The 26,029-nt window shown below is 32.1% G+C and overlaps 1 protein-coding gene across 2 annotated transcripts in view; it reads left to right on the top strand.

Annotated features, from left to right (window-relative positions):
* Positions 1–26,029, top strand: part of LOC128998479 (cadherin EGF LAG seven-pass G-type receptor 1-like) — a 136,557-nt gene that overhangs the window by 51,873 nt on the left and 58,655 nt on the right. For both annotated transcript variants that reach the window (XR_008491211.1, XM_054424622.1), the window contains exon 2: positions 25,464–25,668. Coding sequence is in view for 1 of the 2 variants with exons in the window: in XM_054424622.1 (XP_054280597.1) it covers positions 25,464–25,668 (205 nt within the window). In the remaining variant the exon portion in view is untranslated. The remainder of the gene's footprint in view (positions 1–25,463; positions 25,669–26,029) is intronic.

Below are 26,029 nucleotides of genomic sequence, written 5' to 3'. Positions count from 1 at the left end.
AGTTTCAATTTAAAACTATACCAACATAAACCAAGCAAATTAAAATTTGAAGAATACAAATTTTGTTTGGTCTTTTTAGTTTTATCAATCGATAATTAATTTTCCTATACATTTGAAAGTACATACTTATTATATGCATAGTTCCATTGTTACTATTTTTTGTGTTAATCATAAAACACCGATAATCTAGGCTTTATCCTGTAAACGTAAAAAAAATTACTTCAGGCTAAGCCTGTAGTGTTGTAGTCTCACTGGTCTCACCACATTGATAAATTCATTGGTGTTTGGCGGGATTTGGACTCAGGACATAGGGTCGAAGCTTCGTGTTCTATCTTTTTGGAAGTAGAGCGTTTTTTGAAGGTGAAGGAGTACGAATTTCGATATAACGCCTTCTCCGACAAAACTGTCTTGTAGAAAATTTAATTGCGAACCTACGATTTTTCCTCAAACCGATTCTAGCCCTTACCGTTTTCGAGCTACAGCTGTTTTAAAAAAAAACCTGTTTTTCTGCTCCTTCAGCCCCGATTTTGTACCTTCGTTTGTTCATGAGTAATCAAAGAATAAAATGCACTTGTAAGGAAGTTTTATTTTTTGATTTGTTTATACAGTTAACCTCTTGATAAGCAATGTCCGTGTTGGTGATGTATAAAATAAAAGTATCACATTAGGCCACGAAATGGCCAATTTTAGTAACTGAAACCGATCGCCATTGTATTATCCCCTATAAATGTCGTTTTAACATTTACGAAAACCTGTAATTTGTTACAGTATGAATATAAATTTTTTAATTATTCGTCCTCTACTAAAGACAAAATTATATTTTATAACCAAACCATAGTATTTTTATTTGCCAGATTTAAAGTTATTTCACCCAGTTTTACCACGTTTGTTATGAGGGATGGTCACTACTTCCTATATTAATGCTGGATTATATAATAACATTGAGTAAACCTAATTTACTCTTTATTTTTATATTTTATACTGAACAATTTTGATAAAAACAATACCTTCTCCATATACTATTTATAGGGGGAGAAAGTAAAAATTAAACTAAAAGTATATTTTGTTATGAAAGCAATTTTAATTACAACCCTCCAATTTATGTAATCTAAATTTCTTAGATATTTTCAGATAAATTTCTAACACATTTCTATAGCAGAATAACCTCACATTTGCCTACTTCATAATGGATAAACCTATGATATTTACCAATTATGTTATTTAGCCGCCATTACATGTTCCGGTCGGGTGCAAAGTTGAATACCCATGAGAACTAAGTTTCCCATTGAAACTCAGGCGAATAATTGTGTTTATTGCTAACCTGTAGACCGTAACTGGTTAAAATTAGATTAACATTTATTTACGCCAACCTCTGTTTATTTGACCCTAAATGTTTATTTTAACTCAGATATTATTCATATTGAATAAAATCAATCAATTATAAAACAAACCACGAAGTGATAATAAATGTATGAACAAAGCAGTTTTGAAGATTCTTTTATCGCTACAATTCACAGTTGGAGCGATTATCGCCTCGTACAAGACCAGAACCTTGTTCCGTCTGTGGTTAACCCATCTTTAACAGCTCCATTACATCCACACCCAAAAGCATCCCTTATTTGTCTATACATTTCGATTTATAGTTTTAAGCTACATTTTAAACCATTACAAATCCTAATATCATTTGATATTTTCTTTAGGCTACAGTTTAATTATGCTAACGTCAGATTGTCCAACAGGGTTTTGGAGGTAAAAACTGTCTTAAGTATTTTAAAATTTATCAAAACCCTTATAGGTTCAGTTACTGAATGATTAATGTAATATTGTAAATAAATAGGTACTGATGTATCATTATAGAATGAAATGCCAATCAGTTTGAATTAAATATAATAAATAGATAAAATAAACACTAAAAAGTAGGGGAAATAACGTAAATTAAGCTTAATTAACTATTAACGTTTGAAGGTTCAGTTAATAATTAATCTGTTGTATCTCTAACATATTTTTTGAGTAAATGTCCTGTAATTTTCCCTCACCTTATCAAAACCAAAAATATTCGTTAGTGAATGTGACTCTCTTACGTTTATCGTTCCTTACAAAAGGGGAGCCTATTTTGAAGGCCTTTATTATTGAAAAAAAATGTGACGCAGCTTTCCTATATACAGTATATTTATAAGTTCCCATATTATATGAAGTACTTTTTTTGTCCTAGGACGCTAGGCACGAGCCTGAGATTGTATTTCACATTACTTCAGGCTAGACCCAGGGGTAGCGGCATTATCACTTAAATCAAATCCATTGGTGATTTGGCGGGATTTGAACCCGAGACCTCTTTCACCGAAGTCCCGCGCTCTAACCACTAGACCAGCTAGCTCCCCGGATTGGAAGTACAATAAAAACCCAATATATGCTGCGTGATTCCATTCTTGTTTTTCAATATCTGTGAACATTATTCTTTTTGACTAGTAAACCTTGAAACTAGGATTTATAATAATTGGATTTATTAATAATTAATAATGATAACCTCATATCTTTTATATAGCTATCAAATGAACAAATCATTAATTGCAAATGAATATTACATTTACCTTCAATAATTGCGTTTAAAAAGTTCAGAAACCTTTTATCTTAATAACCATTTCTAATTAATTAGTATAGCTGTTGATCAAAGCCGGACACACTTACAGTCTGTGAACTGTATCGAAAGGTTGGTCGATGTTTTGTGTCTCTTATCAGCCATAAATACCTGTCCTTTTTATAAATTGATGTTAAAAGCCAAGCACTTTAATCAGAGTTTTATTAGAAACAACCCCTTTGACTGCAGGGAAAGAAGATTGTTCTGTCATATTAACACGACTATGTCTGAACATATAACTGATCAAATAATAAAAAAATAAATACAAAATTAGACAATCTCAATAAGGATAGTAAACAAGTTTGCAGACATTTTTTCTGATTTAAGGGGTAGGCCTAACTGAAAAAAATCATCATGACAAATTCCACCAGTGACACTGAGAAATTAGGTGAAACTAAAATACTTAACCAGGGATTGATTGCCTAATATGACAACAGCAATATTTATTTAGGTTTGTAAATATTTAGCTACCAAAAGAAGTTTGGAACGAAAATTCTCTTAAATTAAACATCAATTAATGTTATATGTAGGTCCTTGGGAATTCCATTGGAGACAGGCCTCAGATCATGGGGCCATAGTCATACAATATGGGTCATGTGAGACGATAGTTCTAGCCTGGGTATGTTTTACACATTAATTCAGGCTAGTCCTAGTGGACTGCAGCATTATCACATTGAAAACATCCATTTGTGATTGGAGGGATTTGAAACCGGGACCTCGGGTACCGAAGCCCCACGCTCTACCACTATACCAGCTCGCCCTGCAACGATTTACCTTACCTGCATTACTAGGTGGGTTAGCTGAACTAAACAACTTTATGAAGCGATACTATTTCCGATTAGAGCATTGATGCCTTTTTATGACTGGACTGATATTTCATATAAAAAATATCCATTGAATTTACAGAATTAATACAAGTCAGTAGGTCACTGAAAATATAAATCACTTATGGCCAGTAACCAGAATCAAGCTCTTAACATGTATATCCTACTGTACCAGAAATCAGTAGCAAATGCCCTAGCGCAAAAAAAAACATGGATTCGGCTAAATATAAATTAAATACACAATCGAAATAGTCGTGCAAAAGTACTTGAAACAGCACTACATGTAGAAGTAGATGACAATTATTGTGCAAGAGCTCTTGCAAAACATTAACTATCTGTAAATGAGACAGGTAAAGGCAATTATGGAAAACGGAAGATGGTAGTTAGAGTAATATGGAATATCCTTGACTAGTTGGCAATAGACGTAGACCTCGCGGACATGTGTTGGAACAGTAACCCAATGGTTACAAGCAATAATTAGTAACAGTGGTCTTTTACTGGTACATGACCTACTAATATCTAAGCTAATAGAGACTACGGTTGCAAGCGCTTGTTGCAGAAACTGGGGATCAAAATTTAGCAATAAAATTAGGAATGTGTTCCGTTTGAGCGAGCATTAATGCAGTATCATTTTCCATTTTCCATTTTCTATAGATTTTGATTATCTTAAAACCTTCTTTAATATATTTAAGCCTTTCAGTGATGTTCTACCAGTCCAAATCAACTAATTAAAAATAACATATTTAGGAGCTATTATACCACCAGGTCTACCAGGTATTACCATAAGAGCTATTGCAGTAGCTTATTCCAAATATTGGAAATTAGCTAAAAGAGAAAAACATCTCTTTAAATATAGCAGAGGCTATTCAATGTTTTCTCTAACTAAAAGAACTGTCTTCAGATGGTCGATAAGTGTAGGAAGCTCTACTTCAATATAACAATATTCGATGGTGATATTATTATATTGTTCAGAAACATACTACCATAATCGCTTTCATAACTCATAATTATAACGAACTGATAACAAAAAGTTACAATATTTTATTCCTGCAAGAATTGTTAGCTTTGCGTAAATGTTAAAACGTTGGCGTTCCCATTTAATGATTAATGTAGCGTTTATAGTTCTAAAGTTATCTACGTCTATCTATATTCAACCAAACTTCATGTTAATATAAATGTTTGGTAATTCGAAACAAGCCAAGTGATAATTAGTTTAATCAAAATATCATTGAATGGTACAGTAAATAATTACAGCCTTAGCAGTAATGATTAAACACAAAACGGTGCGTTTTATATAACATAGTGGAAACACGATTATAAACAAAGGTGATTAGGGTTTAATGATTTGTTTCGGATAAATTCCGCATTATTTAATGTTATTCACTGGTATATGAGTAATTGTGATTAAACAGTTTGCAGCAAATATAATAAACAATGATACTCAAATATCCACTAACAAACAGGTGATATTTCATGCGGTTTTAGTGTTTAATTTGTAGACCATTGCATGGAATTAACTATTATCAGCATAATATAATTTCACATGACACAAACTATAATCTGTTTATAGGAATCTACTTTGAGTTCGTTATTAAAACACCTTTTGTTGGATTTTTTTACGATAAAAGGTTTAAATTTCCTGTTTCCGTCAAGTGATTCTGGTTTGTAGTTTGTTGTCTACAGCTGTTTCATGTTAATATTAACACATCTTCAGGTCAAAATGTTGTATTGATTTATTCCATAGAATGGTAGTCATAAGGTTTAAAGTTCACAAAAAAACACATACACGTACACGAAACATTTAACACTGATTGGCCAAAACACAAAACGAAAAAACTCGTAATAAACATCGGACACGTACGGCGCCAGGTAGGTAACTGCCGAATCTCGACTGCAGTATATTACGCGTTTTTTCGTTTTGCGTTTTGGCCAATCAGTGTTAAATGTTTCGTGTACGTGTATGTGTTTTTTTCGAACTTTAAACCTTATGACTACCATTCTATGGAATAAATCAATACAACATTTTAACCTGAAGATGTGTTAATATTAACATGAAACAGCTGTAGTCAACCAACTACAAACCAGGATCACTTGACGGATGCAGGTAATTTAAACCTTTTATTGTAAAAATCTGTGATCCAGAGGCTATACCATAAAAAATTGAATTTTATTTTAGTCTAGCGTCCCTCCAAGCTTTTCTATAATGTATTTCCCTCACCAAACGGGAACTGTCGTAGCGAAAAGGGCATAAATATATATTTCTAGGGCGTTTATTAAACTCGTTGGCTTTGTAAGGTCCAAATACTTTTTTACTCAGAGAAGCTTTCATTTGTAATTTATTTGAAGTATTAAAATGATGCTTTAACACCGATCAAATAAAAACAAAATGCAATTCGCTACCCTCAAATCTGTCTAAAAATATTCCAACATCCTTATACACTCTAATTTTTAAGCATTCAGGAGGAATTTTAAAGACATACAAGGTCTGTTTTATTCTGAATATTGTTTGAATCGTTAAGTTCTCCCAAATAATAGTAATTTTGAACTTTTACATTTTAATTTAATGATATAAAGTGTAATAAAACAATACATATCCCAAGTCAAACCGTAACATAAATTCTGTCATGACAAATGGAAATTGGCACTAATTAAATGTGTTTAATAGATGTTATATAGAAGTAATTTATGACCATACATAATCGTATCAATAAAAATCTGTATACAAATCTGAATACAATAATAGGTTTTTCATAATTTTCTTTAGCGTATTGTGCATATTTCCAATTTGAAAAATAAAAATGCGTTCCTTATTGAAAGATAAGTTTAAATATCTAACGTGACATTTAAATGTGTTTCAACTTAACTCCTACAAATTAACTTACACGAGCTTATGTCCATGATATTTAATAATGGCAACCAGAATAAAAACCCAGTTCTAATCATAATTTTGTAAAAAGATATTGTAAAGTTTCAGTCATAAAAGTGTAAATTTACCAGGTAAAGAATTTGTGATGGCGAATTATTTTATTATTGATATTTGTGATTTTGTGAATTTGGGACTATACAGCTAGCCTGCCGGTCTATTCCGTGTGAGAAGTTAATCCTCTAATTACTACCTGTTCCCTAACTGAAATACGTTAGGCCACATCAACAATGGCAACACAAATTAAAACATACATATACATTTTTTAAGCATAACGTTTCTATAACTCCGTTATGCTAATACAAATAATTATTTTGCAAAATCAACTAGCCACTATTGGTCAGGTTAAAAGTTCCCAGTGTAAACATAATACATCGCAGAAAATGCCCTAGAACCGGTGAACATTTATGCATAGTATATAAACGGTCGAATTTAAATGAAACCCACAATATAGCTCTGCACCACACTTCTAGATATCCTTGGCAAGAAAATGTGTTTCCGCGTTTACGTAAACTTGTTAGGAATTTTGTGTAAATTGTGGGAGTTTAAAAATTTGAGTAAAAATCACCTTCGGTTTTATTATAAAATTTCATACATTTTGTGGAATCTATTTTATAATTTGGATTCCTAAATGTTTGCATTTCCGAAATTAAATCTCGGAAAAATCTACTACTTTGTAACTACTAAGGTTCCACTATTTTTTTTTTGTCCTAGGACGCTAGGCACGAGCCTGGGATTGTTTTTCACATTACTTCAGGCTAGACCTAGGGGTTGCGGCATTATCACTTAGATAAAATCCATTGGTGACTTGGTGGGGATCGAACCCGGAACTTCAGGGACTGAAGTCCCGCGCTCTAACCACTACGCCAGCTCGCTCCCCCTAAGGTTCCACTATTAGATCTTATCAGTAAAAGTCCAAATATATATGTCGTTATGTAATACCTAAACACTATGTCGTAGTTCATACAACGGTTATAGAAGATTTATGGCAATAAAAAATTTGATAAATTGACGACTCCTTATGAAAACAAATGTAATTAGCAGCCTATTAAAAATCAATTAAAAACTTATTTTGTCCTCGTACGGTAAATTAGAGCTGGCATTTCCAATTTATTTTAAACCTGCTTCATGGGTAATTAGGCAATTATTGAGTGCGATCAAGAATAGAATTAACCTACTGATTGAATTAATGTAGAACAATAATACAATTTCGATTTGCTCTATACTGTTCACATGACAATCCAATTATCTACTAATTAATCACGTTTTCTATTTCATGGCGATATAAAATTACCACAGTATGCCTTAATAACTGTTAACTATTAATAGGAGACTTTTGTTGTAATTATTGTTTTGAGCGAATGTTTATAACTACGACAAATCTATACACCATGAAGGGAATCAATATTTTCTATTTGTTCAGAGGCTTGAACCACCACTGGATCCACGCTTTATTACATTCAAGCTCTTCTTATATTGTGGATATAACAATAGTGTAATAAAAGGTACGCAGCTATGCAAATTTCGTTCATAATTGTTTGGTAATTCCGGGACTCATTCGACACGGTGATGCCAAGGCAGCGATGTCGTGGGTTCGAGACCTGCGCCGCGCTCGATACGTTACGTTATAAGTATTTTGTTTTGTCCTAGGACGTTAGGCGCGAGCCCGAAATTGTTTTTCAGATTATTTCAGGCTAGACCTAGTGGTTGCGGCATTATCACTTAAATAAAATCCAATGGACTAAAGTCCCACGCTCTAACCACTACCGGTACGTTATAAGTTAGTGTACACTTTTTTGTAGTTTTAAGGCTAAATGGCATTAATAATAATTGGTCAGGTACATCTAAATTATTGAGATCAGGAATTATAATTAGACAGTGAATACCGATTCTTTTTGCAAATATGTTTTAATTTGAGGTCAGGGAAACAGTATTCTTTCTGAATATCCACGAATTCAACATGAAAATTCTAATCTACGTATCTTTAAGGTTTTATGAGCTATAATTTACCATGGCAGTAGAAAACATAACAAAAATTTATTTTTGTTTAGCTATGTATTATTTTTTTCATGACGTTTTAAGGTAGCCTACACCAAGATTAATTCAAATAAACCTGAATAAAACTATTATCAAGGGAAGGGAACACGTTTCACAAACGTTTTATTCACTGTGAGATGGAGTCCAAAGTACTAAACCAAGACGTTTCGCGAGACGATAAAAAACATTCTATTCGGGGTTAGATGTTTAAGCGGTTGATGCAACCGAGTTTCTCGTCACGGCAATACTCTTTAGTGCCTTGCGAAACGTCCTGTCTGCGACGTACTCTTAAATAGACTGGACGATTTTGTTTGTGTTATCTTACAGTTGTTTTTATCTCGCGTGATCAAATAATCACAATGTTATCATAAGATTCGGAGCCAAATATTGACAGCACACACAAAATTATGTTTTTCAAATTTAGTTCATTGTCGGTGAAGTTTAGTTAAGTTTGTTCATAGGTTTTTTGCAGACATTTTGAATCGTTTAAGTAAGATACATAAAAATAATACTGTTGATTTATAGTAGTTTACGCAACGATCGCGTTAAGTCTTAACGACACGAGCGAGTAGATCAGTAGTAGTATTTAATATCTTGGCGGGTGCCTACTTCTTCGAGTGTCGCAAAGACTATTAACGCGAGTTGCGTACACTACTTTATCTACGACAGTTTATTATTAATAATAATCCCTACTCATAACTTCTAAGAGGGGTAATGTTTTCGTGTATAACCTCAATGCCACTGACAGTGATGCAACGTAACATTGCACTAATTGCAACACTCAACAATTAAATTAGTCCAAACAGATGATTAGTTGACGTTTGAACCATACAATTTTACTTCTTCTCTTTCAATCCATGAATCTCATTGGTCCGTTACCCGTGTTGTTAAGTAAAACTATGCTATTCTGTAAGTAATCAATGATGTTATGTGAAACTTCTCAATTCTAAGAACTGAATTGAAACGGCTATTAAAAAAAAAACAATCGTAGGAAAAAAATATTAATAAGTGTTTTAAAGTTGTCAGTGTGCGTTTAACATTCAATTAACGATTGTATGAATTAGATTTGCCATTCAATGAGAATCAAAAGCATAATCAACTTCTGAAAAAATAAAAATGTTTTCTTATAGTTATTATTAAATACATCGTTTAGAGATAAAATCTTTACTAAGTTCATACATAACAAGTTTCTTCAAAATAATTTCATCTTGGAAGAAGTTAGATTAATTTATATAGAAACGGCAACTCGTTACCCGTTTGCTTGCTTCAGAAATATTTCTCCTGTTTCTTTTGTGAAGACACGAAAAGTAATTGAATGTTTGGAACAGATAAAGAGAGTAGAAGTGTGTTTCTGGAATCGTATTAAAAGTTGGCGGGGTGTCTCCCAAACTGTCTCCGGCGTCGGCTCGGTTCATCTTTGTTTGGGAGCATTGCTTTGAGTAGGGAAATAATTCGATTATACAAATTATTTCCCCCAAGAAAGATCTTTTCTAATACTAATTGTCGTATACAAAATACAGTTTATGAATTGAAACTAATGGATTTTCAATGAAATTATTCTGAAAATATTCAAGTTATTATTCCTCTATTCCGCTAAAAAAGTTCTTGGTAGACATATACGCTGTAAGGATATATGCAAGTAAGAGATTCCCAATTTAAGTTGTAACTAGTAACCCATCTATCCAATTTCATAGGTCCGACATTTATGATAAGTACAGTTGGGAGCCTTTTTTTATGAGTTTTGACCACATATCTGTAAAAGGCTTTTGACCTTTGGATGCCATGATTTTTTTAAGATTTGAGGCCTATCTTAACTTTACATTTTCCCGTTCATATTGGCCTTAGGCCAGAGCAAGGAACGAATCAAGCGAAGCAATTGGTGACTCAGAACAGCACAATAATTAACTGTTTTTTTGTGGGACATCAGGACTCGAATCAACGACTTCGCTGTTGGTTTCAAAGTCCGTTGAACATCATATTGAGCTACTGATTCACAAAAAAAAAAGAAGAATGAAAAGAGAATTACAATCAAACATTATGTGACATCTCCTAGTATTAATAGGTTTTTATATATTCATAATACCTTTGCTCACTATTCGACCTCCTGAATATATTTTTTTACCAAATAGTTGAGTTCAACGTGTTTGAAAATAAATTTAACCCACAAATTACCATACTGGTGCAGCTTGAATGCAAAACAAACAGAGCTTCATATAAAATTGCATGAATATGATAGGTTTTGAATCCTCTCACCTTTGTTCCGGGATTTACATATTGTTCGGTGCACATTTCTCTTTATTGTTATCCATGCTTGTAGTTTGACACTGTTTAAGCATAATTATCCATAGAGAACCGGGCATTCTCTTTCTAGCTGGTCGTTTTTGTCACATTGTGCTAGGCTTACACTTACGGCATTGATAATAATACTGACACCAATACATTGAAAGTATATTACCGTTTTATTGTGGAGGAAGATGGCCTTCTCCACTAAGAATCAACAGTTTTAACCTAGACAGGTATAGAAGGGGCGTTTAAACTACTTGCACTACACATAGCACAAATATTGTAACACGATATTACAAATGGAAAATTTGTATTTAATTTCTTTTTGTCCAAGTCTACTTCCGTTGTATTTCATATCAAAGAATGCAAAAACAATGGGGAGAGGTTCAAACTTCAAATTATCTTTGAAAATGATGATAATCGAGCTAGTCCCTCTCGTACTATATAGTCTGAGACTTTTTTCCTAAAAACACGCCACTTTTGGTTAGAGGTATTTTAACTTTTGCCTTCGTGGTTACGTAAAGATTTATTAAACTATGAAAACAGATGAATTTGATTAAAGATCGATTCACACACATCAGTTCCTGCACGTCACAGTTCAGTCACATCGGTTACCGTACGTCACTGTAAACAATTCTTTGATGGATTTTCTATTTCCCTATCTACTTTACACTCATCCGACGCAGGTCCATCAGTCAATCCCTGACTTCTTCCCACTGATATTTTTGGATTGTTCGGACCCTTGACGACCTTAAAGCGATGGAATCATTCTCTGAAGTATATGGATTTATAGAAAGGAAGGTTTTCTTTCAAGTTGTTATTGGTTAAGATTTTGAGCTAGAATGCTGTACTTAGGTCAATAATGTGGTAAATGTACACACATATCTAAATACTAGATATTTAACATTGATGGACTCTACAAAACCTTAGTTTAGAAATGAAATATTTGTTCACGTATAAAACAAAATTAACTCATAATTTACTCGTATGCTTATCCTGTTGTTTATTCTAAAATATAACAGCTGGGCATATTGAGCAGGTTAGGTGTCCGATCGGTAAAATATCGATGGATAACATATTGTATTTTGTGATTCTACAAATTTGTCTATCGCTTGAATTATTTATGTTATATTAAAATCCAAGTAATCCCGTATGAATAATGTAAAGGCATTAACTTTAAGTATGTTTCAACAATTTAATTTTCCCGAGGATTTCTTATAAACAAAATACTGTGTTAGGTCACAAATATGAAAGCTTTTTTTATTATAAAAAATATTTGGAAGCTCCTTAGCTTGTATGGAATATTAAAATGTAATACCTTTAGCCCAGTCACTTTAGGTAAGAACCTAGACATGAAAGATGTAAAGCTGATTTTTTGCATGGTGATAGTATATAATAGGAAAGGTGTTTTCTGAAAGTTCCCTGAATTTCCCCCCCTTGCTTCCCCTTAAAACCCCCCCTCCCCCGAAACACCAGGTTGAAAGTGTAGTGTTTAACTAAATCACCTATATCTTTTTATGTAAACGAGCTATCAGCATAATTGTTTTTTCTTTGAACTCCCCGTTAAATTTACTTTAATAAAATAACCTTACACGTAGCATTATCTCTATTGGGTGGGATTTTATATGTGATACAAAATAAATATTATTTTATTTAAAACGTGAAGTTGTAGATTAAGCCAAACGTCGGTTTTGCAGTAGGTAGTACGTCAATGTAACAACACTTTTTACCTGTTTGATGAGCTTTCCAAAAATGTATAACAATATATATTTTAATTTAAATTGTTACCGAATGAAGCCATTTAAATCCATGCTTCAAACAGCCACAAAGCGCATTTAGCGTACCATTCCAACTTGTCCAGTAAATATCTATTCTATATACAGGGTTAGTAAAAAGTGTGGAGACCCCCTGTAAATTTTTTAACGGCCCATACTAAAAAAAACTAAACTCGGCACACCTTTATGGCATGTTATGAAGTACTTTTTGGGAATAACCGCCACTTGATGATCATCCCCAAAATGGGGATTTTGGGGGAAACTCTAAAATTTCAAATTTTAAGCCCCATTGAGTGACCCCTCATTTTGAAGGTCCTGGTAAAAGAAAGCCATCAACGCAAATTAGAGGTATCTACCTCAATCCAGTAAAAAATGGCAGCCAATTGAAATTCTCAGAAGTTAAATTTAACTTACAGCTTTTCAAGTCTGGAGACCCCCTGTAAATTTTGTAACGGCTCACACTAGGAAAACTAAACTCTACACACCTTTTTGGCATGTTATGAAGTACTTTTGAAGCCTAATAGCCACTTGGTTACCAAACCCAAAATGGGGGATTTTTGGGGGAAACTCAAAAACTTTAAATGATAAGCCCCATCGAGTGACCCCTCATTTTGAAGATCATAATAAAAGAAAACTAGCAAACTAGAGGTCTCTATCTTAACACAGTAAAATATGGCAGCCAATTTAATATTAAATTGCAAGTTATTTCTGATGTCTAAAGATTTCAATCAGCTTCCATTTTTTACTGGATTGAGATAGAAACCTCTAGTTTGCGTTGTTAGTTTTCTTTGACCAGGACCTTCAAAATGAGGGGCCACTCAATGGGGCTTAACATTTAAAATGTGGTTTTTAAAGGGTTATTTGAGTTTCCCCCAAAATCCCCCATTTTGGGGATGTACACTAAGTGGTGGTTATGCCCAAAAAGTACTTCATAACATGCCATAAAGGTGTGCCCAGTTTATTTTTTCTAGTATGGGCCGTTAAAAAAATAACAGGGGGTCTCCACACTTTTTACTAACCCTGTATAATTCAGTTTTAAAAATATTTGTACAACTAAATCTAGAGTTCTACTGGACCGATTATATAATTATTGTGTCGTTGGAAAGCTTAATTCATGTAAATTTGCAAATAATTATGAAAGTTTGTTTTTGTTATGATTTATGGCGAAAAAAAAATGTTTTCCATAAGAAATACATTGAAAACTGTGTTTTTCACACGTTTTATTTGGGTGCGACTTTTGGCTACCTACTTATTTTGAGTATTTCCAAAAAGTGCATGGTACCAATTTGTAGGAAATGTTATTCTCTTTCAGAATATCACCTTCCACTCTGGTGGATTTCCTCACCATTTAAAAGTTATTTGCTAAAAGGTTAAGCAACCTCTGAATTTATAGTAATGATAAAATACTGAGTAAGGGATATTTTCGTTAAACTTTGTACAACTAAATCTAGACTTCTACTAGACCGATTTTGTTAATTAATGGGTCATTGGAAAGCCTAATTCATGTAGATTTGCAAATAATTATGAAAGTGTGATTTTATCAAATATTTGTGGTGAAAGTTTCTTTTTTCAAGTTTCTGTTTTCAAGTTTCTATTTGTAGCCAGCTTTTGCCTGCCTTTATTAAGAATTTTCAAAAAATGCATGGTAGTTATTTGTAGTAAATTGTATTCTCTTTCAGAATATCACATCCACTTTGGTAGATTTTCCCTCCATTTAAAAGTTATTGGTAATAAGCTAAGTGATCTACAAATTTTAAGTGGTGAGAAAATACTAAATTGTTTTTTTTTTTTAACTTTGTACAACTAAATTGATTGTATAAATGATTGTATAAAGCATTGATTGTATAAATTCACTCCCACCCTTCATTGACGAAGGAACTGACGATGATGAGGGAAAAGAAAGTTGATATGTACTGTATTGTTTAGGCCTTACTTAAGTGTTTTTTAACTGTAGGCTAATTAAACCTGTTGAGCATATATTTGCCTTTTCTTATAACTACCGATTACTTAATTTTTAATCCTTGTGAGTACTTATTTTCTTACTATTTTTGTAATTCAGTGTTCTTATTTTGCTTGTTAAACATTCACACAGGGTGTGTAAACAATAAATAAATAAAAAGTAATCATTTAGTAATATTTACTGAACAATTTGGAATGATGTGCTAAGTGAAGCATGGATTTAAATAGCTTCATTCGGTAACAACTTAAATTAAAATATATATTGTTTTACATTTTTGGAAAGCTCATAAAATAGGTAAAAAGTTTTGTTTCAAGCACATTGACGTACGACCTACTGCAAAAACCAGGGTTTGACCTAATCTACAATTTTATGTAAAAAAATAATATTTTTTGTTATATCACAGATATAAACCCACCCAATAGAGATAATGCTACATGTAAGGTTATTTTATTAAAGTAAATTTTACGGGGAGTTCAAAGAAAAAAAAATTATGCTGATAGCTCGTTTACATCAAAAGATATAGGTGATTTAGTAAAACACTACACTTTCAACCTGGTGTTTTGGGGGAGGGGGGGGGTTTAAGGGGAAGCAAGGGGGGGAAATTTGGGGAACTTTCAGAAAACACCCTTCCTATCATACACTATCACCATGCAAAAAATCAGCTTTACATCTTTCATGTCTTTGTTGGCCTTGATTTTTAACTTAAGTTACTGGGCTACTTAGGAGATAAATGTATTTAATAAACAGAATTCCAGTCAACTCAATAGAAAGTTTTGCCAAACTACACACGTAGGTAATATTTTATTAGTTAACATTTACCTAATTTAAGACATAAAATGATCCCTGAAATTTAAGAGTTAGAAAATGTTATGTGATGGTGGATTGAAAGTAAAAAAGCAAAACTAACTGATTTTTGTGGACTCAAAGGTAGTACCGTAGTTCCTTTGAGTATAAAAGCCCCATCCATACTGAATCGTGTGCTTTTATCGCCAGTCAATGTTGTAGGGTGGATCTACCCTCGTCATCTGTCAAGAGTCGATCTGTGAGATCTGTAGTGCCTTGTTCAGTTAACTCTACTCTGAGTACGGCGCGATGCTATGTCAAGCAACGCTTACAATCATGGTTTGTTCAGCATTACCTAAAATATTACCAAGACTATACTACAGGGTAGTTTGTTATAGAGTAATATACAATTATGTGTCGTTAAAAAAAAATAGGATCCGTCTAATCGTTGTCTTTTCCATTTTCTTATAAAACTGTCGTATACGACCTGAAAACCTACGGCTGTGTTATGAACTGTCTATCTTTCCTGAAAATAGTTTGTAAAGATTTGTTTTGGTTTCAACGAAATTCTATCGTTAAGTGCTATAGTTATCGTAGGTGGAACAGTAGGACCCAGAACGACTTACTTTTTAATTTTGATATCCCCAGAGGCCAAACACACCATTTGTTAAACTGTTTGTATGCCATGTTTGTATTCCATTGTTGGACACCATATGTATAAACATATCGTGTCCATGATACGATAACCCGAGTAGTTTTGGTAAGATTTTGATAAAATTGTGCATGAACATTTAGGGCAGGATGTACTTGAATGTGTAAGAAAATCAAATGAGATAACAACCACAAACCACAAAAACCAACACGTACAAATTAGCAAGATCGGATCATAGAAATAGGCAGCTATGGGGGTTTAAAAATGTATCCAATTTTTTTGTCTTAAAATATGAAAATGCGAAGTTTTTATTATAACCATCGAGCAGAGCTTGAAAACAAATAATTATGTGTAAGCATTGTTTTACAATTAAAGGTTAAAGAGATCAATAAAAAAACTGTATATTTAAATATCCTACGCTATTCTTATGCAGGGAAAGTACACTTTTGCAGTTTGCTTGTTTATGGTTACATCTTTATCAAATTTGGAAATTTCATCCAATAACGATTCATTTTAGTAGCCTAAACTATTTTACAACATTTTACACAAAAATGTGACCTCACCCTCAGCAGTAAACCTAAGTGCTTATTAAACATAATGTTATTTAACTTGGGGAAGGGAATAAATCCTATATGTTTAAGGAAATATTCTATTAAAAATCCAATCAGGCAAACGGAAATTCGCTTAGTCTGCAGGTTTGCTGTGGCTGGGTTATTGTTTTGAACGCATCTTAGAACGCATTATTATCTTGAATATTATCTATTATTAGATTATTATCTTAAATGTTAGAACGCAGGACCTCTGCCCCGGACGCCCGAATTCAAAAGACTACAGTGGAAAATGGGTTTTTGATTTGAACCTACCTAGGGTATCTATAAAACCAAAAAATACTACTCACAAGTGAGGAGAACCTACTCTAAGTTAGCACCCTCCTCAAAAATAAGTACTTAAAGTGAGTATAGGAAAAGTAAATTTATTTTAGTATAAGTATTTTATAATTGTTGTAAAAATATTCACTATAAATTTAATAACATTTCGAAACAGCTGAGATGGCTTATAACATATTATAATACACAGATTTCCTCTTCAGGTATACTCTAAAACTTGTTGAAAATTATTAGTTTTATAAAAAAGTTGTATAAATATAAATATCTTTAGCATGAGTCCCCATTTAAGGAAGTAGTAAAACGAGCATATGTTGTTCTCTTTGTAACATTGCCTGTTTTCCCCCAGTTTTTAAATATATAAAAAAAATATTTTCACAGCCTTATTTTATACACATATAAAACATAATAAATGGTGATATAATCCAATGGACTCCCCATTTCCTCGTGGCACCTAAATAAATAATTAAAGACACCTTTCTGATTTGTACCTATTTTGAGGGTAAAACTATAGGCGAAAGTATCTCAATGAATTGCCCCCTAATCTTAGATGTACGTAACCCCATAAATACTCTTGATTAAGTTCAACTATGGTCCCTAAGCTAGAGAAAATCACGTAACAAATCTTGTTCTTGAAACTACTCGACCCATGAGAGCAAAATTTGGCATAAGAAGAGCTTTTACATTTCCCTAAGGAGCCGCTTAACATGCCATCAGTTCTGACGATAGAAACTATTTGTAGTTTGTTGGTAATACGGCTTCAATGGTGATAATAATCTGGAATTTACAGTTATCCAATTTTTATATGTATCAACTTAAGGATCGGTAGATTTTACATTATTAATTGATGGAGTTCTTTGAAAATATAAATTTTCTTATTTAATAAATGATTAACCTATAATAAGACAGAATCGACGATATAGTGGTAAAGAAGATCAGTTAAATAAGAAAAACTCCTGAATTAACAATAAATACCTACAGATGAAGTAGGCGGTTGCGTATGATTGTGACTTGTTGAGCTATTAGTTTAAAAAAAAACATTATTCAAAGTGTCATTTAGTCATTATGTCATTAGTCATTTATTTATTGGATTTAAAGTATTAAATGCAGCTTTGCTCCTATCTCAATTTATAATGCACTTGTGGTTTTAATAAAAAAAAAAACGCAAATTTCATAAGACTTAGATCATAGCTTATCACCTAATAGCTACAATAATGCGTAATTTGTTCATAGGTATTACGTGCTATAACTCAAAGTCTATTAGTTATATTCATCTTCAAAGGCTAAAATAAATCTGTAAAAACGACTCAAACGAATATCCAAATAAACTTATGGAAATAAGTTTGAAATTGCTTTAAAGATAGCTATGACATTTATTTTTTTATAATCTTTGTTTTACCTTTGAACAAAAGTTTCAGCATTTAGCAATGGTGTTTTTATAGTCTTCATGAAATGATTTGTTAAAGATAATATTCCATCAAATCTATTTACGTCACAAATCTTAGATTTACATTATACATGATATATTTTGAAATGAACATATTTTTCCAAGAGAAATATGTAAATGAGGTTTTCCGCAAATTTGTAAAGCCAGGGAGCAGCTCTAAGTAGGGTCACGACCGGCTGTGGAAGTAATGGGGCATTAAATGGAGGTAAAGCACAGCAGAAGACATTAGGTTAGTGATACGACCGAATGTTGCCGTGCCTACTTTGAATGTGAGTTTTATAGCGTCCTTAGGCTTATGTAACGCAACTACCGAGTATAAGGTAAATATTAGTTCTATGAATTACATTAAGGTATAATTATAATTATATTTGTCCGTATTAATGGGCTTTAGGCATTTTTGTCGAACGTTTCAATTAAAGCGGATAGTAAAGAGCGGGCAAAGTGTAACAATAATAATTAATTGTACGGAAATATATTGGTTGGTAGCACTGGAAACGATCCTACGACATCGCTGTCTTGGTCCTACAGTTCTTTGGTCCTAAGGAAAGAAATGGTTTTACTGAATCTTCGTAACTGAATAATGTAATTAAAAACCACTACGTAAAAGTGTAACTTTAAAATATGAACAAAAACATTAAAAGTTTTCATATAAATCCATTTAATACTATGTTTGAAAAAAAACAGCCGCTGGTAAAACATATTCATTATGATTAGTTCTAACAAAACCTTTTATGAAAGAATAAACATATATTATGATTCAAAATTATGAATAAAACTAGACAAAGAATAGTTAAATGGATAAACTAATACAAGACAAATTTCGGCAACAAGAATACTTTACATCTTTGTATACAGCTACAATGATGGTAGGCCTACTAAAAATCATGGTAGTTTTTGTGCACGTAAAACACTAATGCAATCACAAGTAGTGATTGCGAAGGTCATTATAAAAAGTCTCCACTCAAAAGTTATATCAATTAAAAAATCCTAAATAAACGTATATTTAAACTTATATTTTAGATATTTTAAGTTATTTCCATGATTCCTATCCGAAATGCCCATGATGAAGAGAAATTGGAATTTACAAAATCTTTGTTTTTCAAGCTCAACTGAATGGTAAAACAATAAAAAAATTAAACCAATTTCAAACCACTAAACTCCCAATTTAGGATTTTGCTTGTGAACTCATGCAAAGAGATTTTTGTTTTTTTACGGTTAATATATTTTATGAAAACCTAGAAATTTACGTGCCTACAGACCACAAATATTATTAGGGATTCTCAAAATTTATTTAACAACCAACTATATCCTTCCTTGAATTACTAACCATTGAAAATTCCTTAATCTTCACGCCCTAAACGAATTATTTAGGTTAAAATTCGTGAAATAAGAATTATTTCCTTGCTTCGTATTAAAAACAGATTCTCCAGGATCAGTTTGAAAAAAACGGTTGAAAAACTGTTTTTAAGGGTTGTCCTTCGTCTGTAATATAACACAGATATCGATCAAGATTTTTCATTTACAAGTTCTATTAGCAAGTTTATTTAGTAGTTTTATTTAGTAGAAATTATTACACCATTTTTTTTTTGTAATTTAAGTTTTAAAAATTGCCCCCATTTATTTTTTTATTATGATAAATCAAGATGAATTCTTTTTCTAACATGGTTCTTTATTACCCTAACGTACATACCAAGTTTTAGAATGATCGTTTCAAAAACGTTAAAGATAGAAATTTTAACGCAAAAAAATGGCGAATATCTGATTAACGAAGTTATGTTGGAAAAAATGTTTTTCTTGATTTTCTCTTTATTTTGACCCATATAACCATTTCCTGGAGTTTGGCTGTTTACGCACGGGACACTCTGTATACAACTAGTTCGTCCTTTCAACTAATTCATAATCTATTCATAATAAACGAATTAAATCGATTATACCAATGAAATGTTAAGAAAAATAGTACTTATATTTTAACAACACATGTTCAAATATATGGTTCTAACAAATAATCCTGAACCACAAATGTACAAATATTTATTAAAGATTATTGTTTGAAAGAAACAATTTACAGCCTGTAAAAATTGCTTTACTTTTATGAGGGATTTAAGAAATAATCCGTACATACGGCATATTTTTTATGATTCTCCCGGATCAAATAAAAGAAGACGTCAAGAGATTTATTGAAGATCGTCGTTCGTTGAGTAGAAAAATACAAAAGACAAGAGCTTCTGCGAATAACGCGAGTGTGGAAGATCAAACGAAATCTCGTTACTGTTCTTTTACAGACCTTTACTTATCGTTCTGAAATTTTCAAAACGGTTAACAACTTAAAAGCATTCCTTTCCATTACTGTTTAATTCGTATGATATTATTTTAGATTTTATTTTTGTCTTTGTATAATTATTTTTGTTCTTAATCGAATTCTAAGTAAAAGGTTATGCATTTTTATTGTAATTATTTGCAATCAAAAAAGAATTTGACCGGAAACCAATATATAATTAGGCTGCAAAAAATAATCCCTTAAAGGCCTACATCTAAGGTTTTTAAATTATTAATCTACATAAAAACTTAAAACACAATTGACTGATTTTGAATGTCATGGAATACCATCTAAAATTAATACAAATCATCAATCTGGTTTTAATTTTAGTTTAGCCTGTATTTTTATTTAGCAGAATTAGTAAAAGTTTAGTTATTGGTCTACCTTTGTTTCTTTTGAACGTTTTACTAGTAATATGAAACTGAATTTTCTTCTTAATCTGTTTTAGTTCTTTGTTAATTTTGATCCCTTATGTATTTCAATGATCTATTTGCTAGAAAATTCAAATAATAAATCCTTATATTTACGATTACCAAGAATAATAATTTCAAGCCAAAGTTTTAAACTCTTATTACTAAAATGTTGATTCTTTTAAGCATAGGTATTTTTCTCTGATACTTTTTTACATTTAACGTTAGATTTTTACTCATGTGTAACAAATAACAATTACAGTACATGCTGTGCTAAAACAAAGCAAATTAATGCTCGAGAGAACACCAAATTGAAGATTTCAGCTCAAATAAACCAGCAATGTTATGGAATGTGGAAAACCCAATGGAATATTTTCGATTCTAATTATATAAAAAGTGATATCGTACAAATTAAAGCATATTGTTCCAGCAAAAATTCCACAGAAACTAATTTGATACAAGATTTTTGTGATATTTGTTTGAAATTAAAACCCATGATTGAATTTTAAACCCCAACAAATGTGTTTGTGTGTTTATTTGTAAAATATTTTGATACCAATTTTGAATTTTAAAAGCACATTTAATAACACAATTTTCTTAATTTAAGCGTATCAGTTTAAGATATAATTATGCAACCAAAAAGGCAATGTATTTCGCTTGGTTATTATTTAGTAGTATTATGATTCAATTACATATTCCAATACTCATATTTTGAACACAATAATAAATCTTACGATGGATTAATCTTTTTTACTTTTAAGACTGGTTACATATTTAAAAATTAAATTTAATACATACTTTTAAAAAGTTGGGTCTGTTTATTAGCTAATAAAAACATGTGACATTTCTTATTGATTTACACTATTTACAGTATTAATTTAACTACGCATGTAAAATCATCTAAATTTAAAGTGATATTTACTATATAGATGGACCAGTGAAAAGTGGGCTTACTTCAATTATAATATTCATAAAACATTAACATCATCCGATTTTTACCCACGTGGTTTGCCGTTAAATTTATATTACATCATCTAGTCTCATTCCAATATAAATTTTGTAGTGCATCTGCGCCGAGCGCTAATGCTAATAAAGTTACAATAATTCAAAAGCTCTTGCTGGAGTTAAAATTGCATCACCTTTCAGTGTGCAAAGTGCTGTTTCCATTTTCTGCACGTACGCAGCATTGCCAGTTTTACGACATACTATTATGTGGAATACATCGAAAACAACTTTGTTTACTTTTGCTTCACGGGTCAAATGTATTTTGTACGTAATAGTAGATAAATGTTATATCCGCTAACGTACGAGTTTCCATTTAAATATTTAGCACTTGGTCGGATTCTTATTGAAAAATAAATATTATATACTTTATTTAGTGAAAAACAACAATAACGGGTAACAAATTTGTATAACCAATGTTTGTAAAACTACTTAGTTAGAAGGCACCGGTATCTTTTTGATGAATACATTTCCGTGATAACACAAAAGAAACGAATAATATTAAATATCTAAAATCTGTGTTGTCTAACAGACTATTGTGAACATTTTTATCGTGATAAGCAAAAATAAAAGTTTCGTAGTTAGTTTTTTGGTAGAATTTTTTTTCTTCGTAATGGAATTTTACGCAATATATTTTTTTTTAATAATGTTAAATCACCACAACCAAAAATAAATTCAAACATAGAATACGCCTAGATTTTCAAAATAGATTTTCTAGTGAAATAGGGGCGAATAAAGGCTTAAGAATATTACTTCGTATTATTACTGTTGTTATTCTATAACGAAATTGTCATGCAAATATCAGATTTGTAATTGGACATCAGTATGTTATTTCTAATATGCAAATTTATTTGACACGTATATTAATAAAATTGAACACACATTTTACAATGTGTAATACAAGTGACATGATAAAATCTGACGAAAATATTCCATCGTATTACTACAATACAGTTAGACTAATGCGGATAATGATACGTAATAAGCCTAATGCCAGTATGCAGGGATGGAAGGCCATTTTAAGAGGTGTAGCGTGTTAATTTAAATATGGGGTTCATTATTCCTATTTGCATATAATTATGACACAAAACTACAAACTTATGGTCGAATACTCTTTAGTAGGCTAACAGCATCCAATTACAATAGAAGCCTAAAGTGACTCTCAACGACAAGCGTCGCCATCAAAATATTAGGGACGAAATGAAGATTTTTGACCCATTAGATGAACAACGTTTTTCGTACTATTTAACCTTTATTTGAACTAACTAACATCACGAAAATACTGTGCATTGTTAACCTTTATCATAAAAGTGACTTGGTTCTGGTTTGAAGTTCAATGAACGGAGGTTGTAGCAAAAGGTATTACTCTACAAACAAAAAATAGTTTTCGAATAAATACAATACTTTTAAGTTACAATTATTCTAATTAAAAATTCATTTATTTCATTAAATGTCCAATTTTACATTACTAAAAGCCTGAATGAAGTGTAAATTAATGCTGCAATTCACTGTAATGAATCTGAAGAGATAAAAAAAGGAGCTGGTCTACTGGTTAGAACGCGGGACTTCGGTTCCTGAGGTCCCGGGTTCAAATCCCACCAAATCCCCAATGGATTTTATCTAATTGATATTGCCGCAACCTCTAGGTCTAGCCTGAAGTAATGTGAAGAACAATTTTGGGCTCGTGCCTATCGTCATAGGAAAAAATATAAAAATGCACAGGCAATGATGTAGTCGACTCCAGCTAAATATTACCATATGGGTCGAAAAATAATTCAGAGCTGCTAAAAAAAGTGTATAATATTGACAACGGAACAAAATAGAATAACTTAACACATTATACATTTAGTAAAATTACATTCTCTGTTGGAACTATGATTGTTAAGTCTTAGCAATAATCTTAATGCAACACATGGAACAAGAGCAAGTTGTCATTTAATACATAATATAGAGAGCCATAGTCGTAAGTGTAAGTGTAAAAGCGTTCAGTAAACTTGAATGGCCTCTTTCGTTTAAGTGACTGTAGGTAGTTACTGGAACTATGTATGTTTCACACTTACCTTTAGTAAGGTTCGTAAATAGTACATTTAATAGCTCAGATTGATGGTTTCATCAATGTTTAAAACACAATTTAAATTCTTAATATATTTTGCCATGCCGTTACACCCCCTCTCCCTTTTTAGCAGCATTTTTTTCGTCTTTTTTGTCTTTTTAGGTGTTAACAATTTAAATAAGATGATATAATTAGACATATGGCCTAATATGTAGTTAAATGTGAATAAAGCAATAATTTTACACGTAATTGGAAATTTAGCTTAGCCCATCCATGCAGCTTATAGAGTTCCTATCGTATTGACAGTGACCATTGCAACACCAACAAAACACTATGCCATATACACAAAATATTTGCGAGGATTAATTCGCTTTACAAAACCGTATATTTAGTTTTTCCATATGGATTCGAGAACAATAAATTAGTGATTTCCAAATTCTGTATTAACTGTTATTTACTTCTTAAATTTATGGTTATTTTTTAATTAGTTTGTGTTTATATTTGCTTATTGATTTCAACAGAATATGTTATTCAAATAAAACTAATCCATTCATATGCGTGTTCACACTCTTATTACTTGTCTTACAGGGTGTCTTGCAAACACATGAACACACTTTGTCCCATTATAGAGCATTTCAAAAGAAACAAAAACCGTAACATAACATGTATCCCATGTCATTCAGTTTTCCGTCTATCTGGCTGTATGTGATTTTTACAAATCATAATTCATAAATGACGGATTTTAAAAATATTTTGTAAAATTAACGGGTTTCATTGAATTTGAATCAAATATGTTAAAAGCTGCCATTTTTAAACGGTTGAGAGTTTTTTATTTATATTTTGGACAAACATAGTGGTCTATATGATAAACATGTTTACAGAATTTCAACAACGTATCTCAAACAAGCAATGAGTTATGAATATTTTTGTAAAAATCTTATACAGACAAATAGACCAAAAACGGGATGAGATAGGACACATGTTAAGTCGCATTTTTTTAAATTTGACATGCTCTATAACGGGACGAAGTTTTTTCATAAGGTTGCAAGACACCCTGTATTTAAACGATACATGTTACCATTACAATTAGTAATAATCAACTGTTCACGATGTTTCAATATCTAAACCTTAACCGTCCTTAAGTACTGTACTGGACCGACCTACCCCTTGCTTTGCTGTATTCGATGCTTTTGCCACGCACGGGCAGTTAGTCTATGTTGACGGGCAAACACAGGGTTAAAAGAGGCCGCCAACCTCTTAAAAAAAAGGTGAGGAATTACCCAAAACATAACAAGATTATCACACAAATCAAGCCAAAGCTTAAAAATCGCAAAACAATTACTCCAGATCCAAAACTAGTGTTCTACTAATCGTTACGGAAAATGCCGCTACTATAAATAAAATAACTAAGACTTACTATCGCTAAAACATAATTTCAAACGAATGGTCTTCCTGAAATTCCTTCTTTTATGTTCCAGGGCGGCTGAGGTTTTCCCGGATGGAGCATGAGCCCCGGGTCTACGCCGCCGCGCCCTCAGGGCTCCTCGTGGCCAGGGTTCGAGCCTTCGACGTCGACGACCCAAACGTGATGCCCTTCTACCGTCTACTGGGGGACTCCGTGCCGGCCAGCGACGCCCAGTACTTCCAGATACATGCAGAGTCTGGCAACCTTACGACTAAACGGTAAGCCGACTAAACTTGTAATACAATAATTTCAAACGGTATGTATCAAATATCAAACCTCTCCTAAAGGCTGAAACTGTGAATTTAAGTGCCTCGGTGCTTTACCCGAGGTGAACGTACATACAGCATTACAATACAACAATAATCTTTATCTTTCTTATGACTTTATTATTCTTGCCTCTCATACCCTCCTTTTAATGGTTTTATTTTGAGCACTTACAAAGCAAATTATGTGAATTTACTACTGAAATTTAACACAGGTATCCTGCTGTCTTGTGCTGAGCCTCAAGTATACATATATTTGAGGACTAAACTCGTGGAGCATAGAATGCAAAGTATTGTGGATGTTTGACTAGACATT

Source organism: Macrosteles quadrilineatus, unplaced genomic scaffold (assembly GCF_028750875.1).
Source record: "Macrosteles quadrilineatus isolate MER2022 unplaced genomic scaffold, UCM_ALF_1.0 Scaffold_7__1_contigs__length_78375512, whole genome shotgun sequence".
Lineage (NCBI taxonomy): Eukaryota > Metazoa > Arthropoda > Insecta > Hemiptera > Cicadellidae > Macrosteles > Macrosteles quadrilineatus.
Note: the sequence above shows the minus strand (reverse complement) of the source record. Positions and strands in the feature narration are given on the sequence as shown.